General features: G+C 45.8%; 1 protein-coding gene across 1 annotated transcript in view; it reads left to right on the top strand.

The window, feature by feature from the left end:
* Positions 1 to 4,223, top strand: part of LOC104286677 (myosin-3) — a 22,158-nt gene extending 17,935 nt beyond the window's left edge. The window contains exons 30-39 of the mRNA XM_009885294.1: positions 3 to 152; positions 239 to 404; positions 572 to 696; positions 900 to 1,208; positions 1,310 to 1,513; positions 2,334 to 2,459; positions 2,548 to 2,718; positions 2,805 to 2,909; positions 3,185 to 3,280; positions 3,950 to 4,223. Coding sequence (XP_009883596.1) covers positions 3 to 152; positions 239 to 404; positions 572 to 696; positions 900 to 1,208; positions 1,310 to 1,513; positions 2,334 to 2,459; positions 2,548 to 2,718; positions 2,805 to 2,909; positions 3,185 to 3,280; positions 3,950 to 4,102 — 1,605 coding nt within the window. The 3' untranslated portion in view covers positions 4,103 to 4,223. The remainder of the gene's footprint in view (positions 1 to 2; positions 153 to 238; positions 405 to 571; positions 697 to 899; positions 1,209 to 1,309; positions 1,514 to 2,333; positions 2,460 to 2,547; positions 2,719 to 2,804; positions 2,910 to 3,184; positions 3,281 to 3,949) is intronic.
* Positions 4,224 to 9,769: the final 5,546 nt, after the last annotated feature.

The raw sequence follows: 9,769 nt of genomic DNA, 5'->3' as shown, positions 1-9,769 counted from the left end.
AGGAACACGTGGAAGCTGTGAATGCCAAATGTGCCTCCCTGGAAAAGACAAAGCAGAGGCTGCAGAATGAAGTGGAGGACCTGATGATTGACGTGGAGCGATCAAATGCTGCCTGCGCAGCTCTGGATAAGAAGCAGAAGAACTTTGACAAGGTCTTTTGGGCTGCACGCCAGGGGCTCCTGGGCAGAGCATCCCCTCCTGGGTGCCACATCCACACTCACGCCCCGTTTCTCTTCAGATCCTGGCAGAGTGGAAGCAGAAGTATGAGGAAACGCAGGCTGAGCTGGAAGCCTCCCAGAAGGAGTCTCGCTCTCTCAGCACGGAGCTGTTTAAGATGAAGAATGCCTATGAGGAGTCCTTGGACCACCTGGAAACGCTCAAGCGCGAGAACAAGAACTTGCAGCGTAAGTCCCTGGCTCTCTGCTCCTGGCAGGGCTTTCTCCTTATCCACCACTACCCACCGCTCCACATGGGTCTGTGCCCACAGGTCAGCAAAACTGCTTGTCACCACTGCAGGGCCCTTCCCATGCAGCTCTGTGCCTGACCATGCCATTTTCCTTCTTTCCCACAGAGGAGATTTCCGACCTCACGGAGCAGATTGCTGAGGGAGGAAAGGCGATTCATGAGCTGGAGAAAATCAAGAAGCAGATTGAGCAGGAGAAATCTGAACTCCAAGCCTCCCTGGAGGAAGCTGAGGTACCCAGGATTATTTCTTGCTCTCTCACATATTCTGGATCTCTATCTCATTATAAGTTCCATGAAGTCCTTCCCAGACACAGAGGAAAATAATGTTTGTATAAAAGTGTAGAAATATTATCTAAACATGGCACTCTATTTTACTTAGACCTTCAGGTTCAACATTCGTCACGTAACAAGTGTTCTGATTTATTTTTTTCCAGGCCTCCCTGGAACATGAAGAGGGGAAGATCCTGCGCCTCCAGCTTGAGCTCAACCAGGTGAAGTCTGAGATTGACAGGAAGATAGCAGAAAAAGATGAGGAAATCGACCAGCTGAAGAGAAACCACCTCAGAATTGTGGAGTCCATGCAGAGCACCCTGGACGCTGAGATCAGGAGCAGGAACGAAGCCCTGCGGCTAAAGAAGAAGATGGAGGGAGACCTGAATGAAATAGAGATCCAGCTGAGCCATGCCAATCGCCAGGCTGCAGAGGCACAAAAGAACCTGAGAAACACTCAGGGAGTGCTCAAGGTGCATTGAACAAAAGTTCCCTACAGAGAAATATCTTAGCTGATATTTTCAGTGCCAAACAGCTCTGAATTTGCTTATAATTTCTTTCACTGGCTCTACAGGATACCCAGATACATTTGGATGATGCTCTCAGGACACAGGAGGACCTGAAGGAGCAGGTGGCCATGGTGGAGCGCAGAGCAAACCTGCTGCAGGCTGAAATTGAGGAGCTACGGGCAGCACTTGAACAAACAGAGAGAGGTAGAAAGGTGGCTGAGCAGGAACTGATGGATGCAAGTGAGCGTGTGCAGCTCCTCCATACCCAGGTGAGGTCACTTGGTGAGAAACGGCACTCTTGGTAAGTAGGAGGACACTGGTATGTTTTATTCCAGTCACCATTGGAGGCTCAACTTCAAAGATAACTCTTATCTTTTCTGAAGTAATCATCATAATGCTAAAGGAGATCTTTGCAGAAAAAGTGGCTATGTGTTCACACTGGCTGTGTTCACAGGTTGCATTTGATGAAACCCATGGTTCTACCTTCTTTTCATCCTCTTATAATCTCCAGAGGGAAGACACTTAGTCACAGGGACCAGATGTTTTCAGTCATACATGCCAAATAGTCTGCCATCTGAGCAGTCAGGGACTGAAACTCTGATACTACAGCAATATTCATTCCTTGCTTAGTTGAAATGTAGCACTAGGGAATACTCATATTCCTTCAGAAATGTGCTTGTCTATGCTGGCAAGGAAGTGGGGATGAAATCCTCGCTCTGATTTGGCCCATGTCAAGCAGACTTTGACATGAGCTACGTGTCATAGCAGTCATCCAGCACTCAGTCAAGTGCTGAAATCTATGGAGAGTATCCAGTTTCAAGTGCTGAAATGATTCTGGAAGGAATCCATTCCTATATACATGACAATTTTTTCTCTCTCTCTTTCTAAGTGCTCTTTTTCAAATTAAATAAAATTAATTGTTAGAGGGAAAAAAAAAAAAAAAGCCTTGTTCCCCAGTGATAAAAAATTTTACAGAAAAATATGTGGTATTGGTTTTTCATATAATGTCTGAAATAATTCAAAATCCTGTAATGTTCTGGATTTGAAATAATGAGCTAACAAAAATAAACGTCTGGTGCTGCTCAACAGAACACGAGCTTGATCAACACCAAGAAGAAGCTGGAAACAGACATTGCCCAAATTCAGGGTGAAATGGAGGATACGATCCAGGAAGCCCGCAATGCTGAAGAGAAGGCCAAGAAGGCCATCACAGATGTGAGTCGGGGGTTCCTTTCAGTATGGATGTATTCTGCCTCAAAGTATCTCCAGCACCAAAATATCTTTGACTCTTTGTTCTCATCAGGCAGCCATGATGGCAGAAGAGCTGAAGAAGGAGCAGGACACCAGCGCCCACCTGGAGAGGATGAAGAAGAACCTGGACCAGACGGTGAAGGACCTACAGCACCGTCTGGATGAGGCTGAGCAGTTGGCCCTGAAGGGAGGCAAGAAGCAAATCCAGAAGCTGGAGGCCAGAGTGCGTAGGGCTGGTATTTGTGCATGAGTGAGCATGTCCCTTGGAGAGATACCAGGGAAGCTCCAAACATGGGCTTCTCATTGCAGGTGCGGGAGCTGGAAGGGGAGGTTGATGCTGAGCAGAAGCGCAGCGCTGAAGCAGTGAAGGGTGTGCGCAAGTACGAGAGGAGGGTGAAGGAGCTGACCTACCAGGTAAGGCAGGACACCTCCTTGGGCTGAAACACCCTTTCTTGCAGGAAGCCAAAATGTAGCCCTGAAGGATTTCTTTCGGTCCTAGGCACGTAGTTAAAAAGGAGTAGACTGAGAACACCAGAAGAAATTATCTTTCTGGTCATGTTAGGAAGATCCAGCTTATCACCTCTGTCTTACTGGACAGCAATAGTCTATAAGCAGTATTACTCTCTGTTTCACATAGAGGGCATTTAAAGAAGAGGGGCAAAAAGGTGCTTCTCTTTCTTGTTGTTTAGTCTGAAGAAGACAGGAAGAACGCTCTCAGGCTCCAGGATCTGGTGGACAAGCTTCAAATGAAAGTGAAATCCTATAAGAGACAAGCTGAGGAGGCTGTAAGTATTGCTGTGTGCAGAGTCAGGTTCCATCCAGGTGAAGGCAGAATTCTGTGTTGGTGTTTTCTCCTGCATAGCTCTTTGCAAACCCTTAACTTTTTTGTCTTTTTCTCACCATGCACTCAGGAATGCACAGCTGAACAGCTGTTCTGACTGAATAGCTCAGGGGTCTAGGAATATGTAGAAAATGTAGGATACATTTTCTGTGAGCATTATTGCATCACTGGGAATAGCAGCAAAGGCTCAGGTCAACATTGTGGGAGTAGGCTTCTGGTTCCTTTGACTTTCTTTTTCATACTTCCGCCTAGCAAAAAAAAAAAAAAAACACTTCAGAAATTGTAATACATAATTTTATAGCAGTAAATAAATGGGAAAGGATTTAATGAAAATAAGTGTAATTATATATAATTATTCAAAAAATCCAAAGTGTATTAGCGCTTCATATCCAGAGGTGGGTTCCTGGTATATCTTATTAACCATCTAGCATTAAAGCTATTTCTTTGGATTCCCTCTAGAAGTATTAAAAAGAATTACACACTAACTCACAGTCTTTTCTTTTTTTTATTTCACTATGTAAAGGCAGAATACCACAGCATATCCAGTGCAGTGTTACAGCAGAAACATTATTAAACATTTTAAAACCTATTTTATCTCTCTTCCTAACTCCAGGAGGAGCTGTCTAATGTCAATCTCACAAAGTTCCGCAAGATCCAGCACGAGCTGGAGGAAGCCGAGGAGCGGGCTGACATTGCAGAGTCGCAGGTCAACAAGCTCCGAGCAAAGAGCCGTGAAATTGGCAAGAAGGCAGAAAGTGAAGAGTAAATGCCTCCAGTGGTGCGAAGTGAAAGGGAATTGCACAAAATGTGAAATTCTGTCACTTTGATTTTGTAATCACTGCTTAGTCCTTCACCAATCTGTAGATAATGAATGCCTAGACAATAAAAATTGTAGATATTTTCCCATGGAAATAATTAGTTCACTGTTGGATTTTAATATTTATCTTTCTTTACATTTTTCCTTACTCATTTAAATTCATTCAATTAAAAATCTTGCTTCAGGTATTTTCAAAGTGTTTTGGCCACAGCCATTGTACTTCTCAAGGAAAACATGTGAGAATAAGCAATATTGCAGGTCTCAGAACTGATCATCATTCTCTTGGTTTGCCAGCCATTCACAACCCTCCAGTTTCCTTTAAAAATAAAATAAAGTTATTAAGCTTCATAACCATGGAGTGATTAGGAAAAAAACAGAATTATGACTGCTGTGCAGTCTACCACAGTCACTTCTAATTATATATTAGGTTATATGACCTTTGGTTGTTTTCCACAGGTCTGATTCTTAATTTAAGACACATGAAAGGGCATTCAGTGGCTGAGAGCTTTCAGTAATTTTTCCCCTTTGGTTTCTGATTAATGAGTATTATTCTTATCAAGCTTGAAGATGGAAATACTAAATTCCTCATAGGTTTTCCAAGGTTATAAGATACATGCATGAAACATTACATATTAATGTACTTACTGTATGCAATTTATGCATACATATATAGCTATGTGTGCATAAATACATACACATACATATATACATGTACACACACACACACACACCTATAAAGTTTCCAAAGCTATTTTTTTTCAGCAGCAATCTCGTAATATGAAGATGTATGTTACTCTTTCATCACTGATATGTAACCAAGGTCAAAAGCAGACACTATTTTTAGCATTCAATTTCAAGGCTTTGCTAAGCGTTTTACAGCTTTACAGGACAGCTTCCCCTGACAGCAGTCCTAGTTGAGTGTCACCAGATCTCCAAACCCATTCCCAGAGTCACAAGTCAGACACCTGAGAAATGAAATCTGTTGGACTGATTTCCACCTGTTAACAATATTGCTACCAAGTTCCTCTTGGAGGAAGAAAAAAGAGGAGAAATCAGCATGCAGCCCTTACATGGATGGCTCTCTTTTCATGTGTTCCACAGAAATAAAAGCAGTAGAAAGCCTTCTTGCTCAAGAACCCCCTTACCTACCAAAGAACTGGTCAGGCTTTTGGAGGACCCACTTCCTGGTTTCCATTACATTATTTTTTCATGCGTCTGACTCAAACAGATCATCTTTTTCTTTGAGAAAGCGTGTGGACTTCTAACTAGATTGTAGCCCAAACTGTTACTGTCCACAGATACAAACTTTATAGATGGCAGCTACCTTCTTTGAAAATAGCTTTGCTTGCCTTCCAGTGTAAAGACAGGATTTTGCTGTCTACTTTGCAGTGTATGCACAGGATGAAACCCTAGAATACAAGATGTGGGCTGCAAAATCCCTCCGAACTCTGAGATGTGCATCAGTTCATTACAGAAACCAAGGCTGACAGGTCCATTTTATCAACCTAACAGGGCAGCTCAGCCATGAGGGGGAGTTTGTAGGCCCACTGGCAGCAGCAGATAATATTATTCCTGTGGGACAGACAACACCTCATCACCCATGAACATCAGCTGGTGTGGTCACAGGACTGCTCAATGCTCTGGCAAGTACAGCATTGCACTGACTGTGTAATGCAGGTCATATGTACACTTCAGCTGTGACTAACAGGGTGACTGTGTGTAGTCAAACCCTGAAGAACTTGGGCAACAGCTTCTCCCTGTCTTTGTTAGCCTGCCACACCTTGCAGACCCTGTGCAAAGACACTGGTGAGCTATGCCAACCGCAACAGTTGCAACAGACCTGGTATCCCCAGGTTCTGTACAGGATTAGGCCATTCAAGCGACACCATTGTCAACAGAAAAAATGTGAAAGCTGTCACCTACCCTATCTGGCATCACAACATTCACAAATGGCACAACAACATGCTGATGAGGCCTCAGACATTATGCTAACACCAGTAAAAACACCGAGTTGACTCTTTCTGCTTCCCCTCCCAATGCACCCATGATTTATGCCATCCCTGTCTGACCCAAATCCATGTGATCACAGCATAGCTGTGTGTTACCAGCCTTGCCCTCATCCCTTTGTCCGTGCTTGCTCATGCTCTGTGTTCACAGAGCAGTGCTACCAAGCCTCTACACCCCTATCAGGCTGGTTCTGCCTTCTGTGCATCAGGGTTAGTCTGACAGGGGGATACTGGATAATATCCCCTGAAGAGACCACTGCAATATCACACTATGCCCATTACAAAGCAGTGCCTTGCTGCAGCTAAGTCTTACAACAGCAATAAGGAAAAAATATCTCTGGTCTGGGCATTTCCAACATTTCCAACAACAAACATTAAATGGCTAAAACCATTCACTCACAGCCATCACGCCTCAGCTAAGTACGAAGAAAAGCAAAAGCAGTAAGTGGAAAAGGCTTAGTCCTACACATGCTTTTACAAAAAGAAGAAAATAAGGCTTCAGTCTGGTTCAGCCATCACATTGCCACGCCTGGCTGACTTCTGTTGAATCTCTTCAGACATGAGGCTGCAGGTAGGGTTCTTACCCACTGCTATGATCAGCTGCAGAGACTGGAATTGACTGAGGAGCTGATCCCACCCCTGAAATAGCTGATACCAACACCTTCTGGGAGAAGGACAGTCACAGGAATGAGTCCCAAAACATCGTGAAAGATCTGTGTGTGCCTCTTCCACTTCCTTTTGCAGAAGCCACGTTGTTCCCACAGAGAAAGCCCAGCTGGCATGCAGGCAATATCTGAGTGGCTTGTGTTAGGTTATGCGATAAAAACTTGTCTGCACACCCACAATAGAGCACAGAGAGACAATGGCAGGAGGAGAACCCCAAATAACACCCTATCCAGCTACTCCCAGGGCCATCACAGGAGCCATCAGACTGTCAAAGGCATTCTTCCTCCAGCCCAGGGGAGCACAGGGTGCAGTGGGGACCCCGGAGGAACAGGCTGTCACAGTCCACTCCTCAGTGGACACATGATGGTTCGTTTCAGCTGTGATCTCGAAGCACAAAAAAGAAATAGCATCAGGCCCAGGGAGTTATGCTTTCAACACCCAATCACTTTATTGGTTTTGCCTGTAAAGCGGCTTGCGATAGAAAGAAAGAAGAACAGGAAAGATGAAGTAAAAAGGGGGGAAAGAGGATTATAGATACCACCCTGGGTCCACAGGCGTCCTGATGGTCCCGAATCCAGAAGGCGTTCCACTGCTTCTTCTTCGACCGTCGTGGTCTTTCGGTGGGGAAGATCTTTGGAGAGATCGGTTATTGAGGAACCATCTTTTATGTTAGGTATTACACCTTGCTCATCCTTGGACCCACCTACACTCCACCTCTGTCTGAAAGGTGCCACCTCTGTCTGAAAGGTGCCAATCTCCACATGTCTGGAGTAAGGCTTCCACGCATGCCCGGAGAGGAGTGTCTGAGGCACGGTCAGCTTTGGAGGCAGGTAGCTTCTTACCAGGAGGCGTGTATTTTGTATTATAATGACATTATAATGAGGAAAGTTCAACTGAGGTTCAAGATTACTTCATCGATGCTGGCACAGCCGGTGCGGTCCATCTTCTTCGACAGCAGTTCTTCGCTTTGCTGCTCCAGTAGAATAGGCTTGTACCAGGTCATGATACTGCCCATACTTTCATACCAAGGTATCGACATGGTTCGTACCTCAGTACAATGGTCACAGCTCAGTCCTTTCTCTAAGTCTCATGACAGCCAGCTCAGCGAGCCACTGCAAACTCATGTCAAGCTGTTAGCCCAGGTTTTGGGAACCTAATCGCTGATGAAAATGTTGAGACAACGCTGATCTTCTGATCGACTCTTACACAGGCACCTTTGCCAGGCCCCTCCCAGGGCTGTCCTGATGCAGCACAAGGCCCAGGACCTGGCTGTGAAACCCACCACCATGAGCCGCAGGGAGCAGCTCTCCTGTTGAATGGAGGAGGGTTGCTGCCGGGGGGGTGTGGGTTGCTGCCACGGGGTGTGGGGTGAGATGTGGGATACAGAGGAAGGGATCACACAGGGCTTGTGATGGGATGTTTAAGGGAGGAACCCAAGGCGTGTAAGAGGAGGGGTTAGGTGATCTGGGCAGGAACAAATGTAGGAAAATAGAGGGTAAGGAGATAAAAAAGGCTGATGGCGTGTAAATAGTGGCTGGTTAGCACCCTTGTTTGGCCATGCCCTGTGCCTGATCACTGCAGTCTGTTCTGTCTTGTTATTAAACCACTTTCTAGCTCTGTCCTGGGTGAGGGCTCCCTACTCAGTGGGGGGCAGGGGGGGGAAGTGCAGCACCCGCAGCCACACCATGGGTGTGAGGGCCCGTCTGCCCACAGTGCAGCCACTGGACCGAGTGTGGGTGTGTATTTGCTTGTGCAGATCAAGCCAGAGCAGCTGGCAAGCAGGTGAGGTAGCCTAGGAGCAAGGGCTGAGTGGCTTTCCAAGGGCAGCCCTGGACATGACAGCGCTCGTGTCTCAAGGGGCAAGAGCACGGCGGATCAGCCATGGGGCCAGGGGAGTCCTGGTCAGCTGCAGGGGGTGGGGGAGGATGGGAGGGACAGGACAGTCTGTACCAGCAACTGGAGTGGGGCTGTGGCCTTGGGGCCCTGGGCGTCCAGTTGCCAGCAACTGGGGAGACCAAGCGCCTGAGCCCAGCTGCTGGAGTGCACAAATATTTCTACCCTCTCTATCAGATTCCCATCCTGCTCAGCCAGAGAGGGGGCAGGATGAGGCTGCTGGTGCTGTCTGTGTTTGTGTGATACTCTGAGTGTCTGTTTGGGATCTCTAGGACAGGTCTCAAAGATGTGTATATGTGTATATCCGTATGTATACATAGATTTATTGTATGTGTATTCATGTATATAAATGCATATAGAGGGCATATACTTTTGCTCTGTGTGTGTTTTTGCCTCCAGGGAATACATCTTCAACCTTGCTACATGGGGCACAGACCAGGGGCATGGGGCAGAGAGCTACAGCAGCCTTGCCTCTCCCAGGCTGTCGGATCCAGCATGGTTTTTTTTCCCTTTAACATCTGGCATAGTCCACTGGGCTGTGAGTATTACCACAATAGCAGATTCAATGCTCCCAATATGGGGAGGGAACTGATCCTTTTGCAAATGTGTTCTATCTATTAGAATTATTTACCAAACCTTGGGAATATTGTGAGGGAAACTCCTGGACTAACCAGGGTAATGGACTGAGAAATACATACAAATATTGTGTATGTGAAGACTGGTGTGAAAATTGACTTTGCAAAATAGAGTTGGTTTCTTTTGAAAAGCTGTTAGCCACTGTAAGCTGAGTCCTAACTATACTGACCATGAAGCAGGTAGAGACCGAAAACCTAAGGACATATTCTCTGCAAACCACTTGTTGGAAGTTGTGTTACAAAGAGGTATTCGCAATTGCAAATGTGTGTCCTCAACTTACAGAACAGTTTTTAATTTTACAAAGTCTGGTGGGCTCCAGTTCACACAGGAACACTATGGGTCTTTGGGAGGGATGAAAGGTGCAAATTTTAGCCTCACCTTCCTACTAGGGATTTTGTCCTTTTTGCTCTTTCCC

This window comes from Charadrius vociferus, unplaced genomic scaffold (assembly GCF_000708025.1).
Source record: "Charadrius vociferus isolate BGI_N301 unplaced genomic scaffold, ASM70802v2 scaffold415, whole genome shotgun sequence".
Lineage (NCBI taxonomy): Eukaryota > Metazoa > Chordata > Aves > Charadriiformes > Charadriidae > Charadrius > Charadrius vociferus.
The sequence above is the reverse complement of the archived record's forward strand: the minus strand, read 5'-3'. Positions and strand labels throughout refer to the sequence as shown.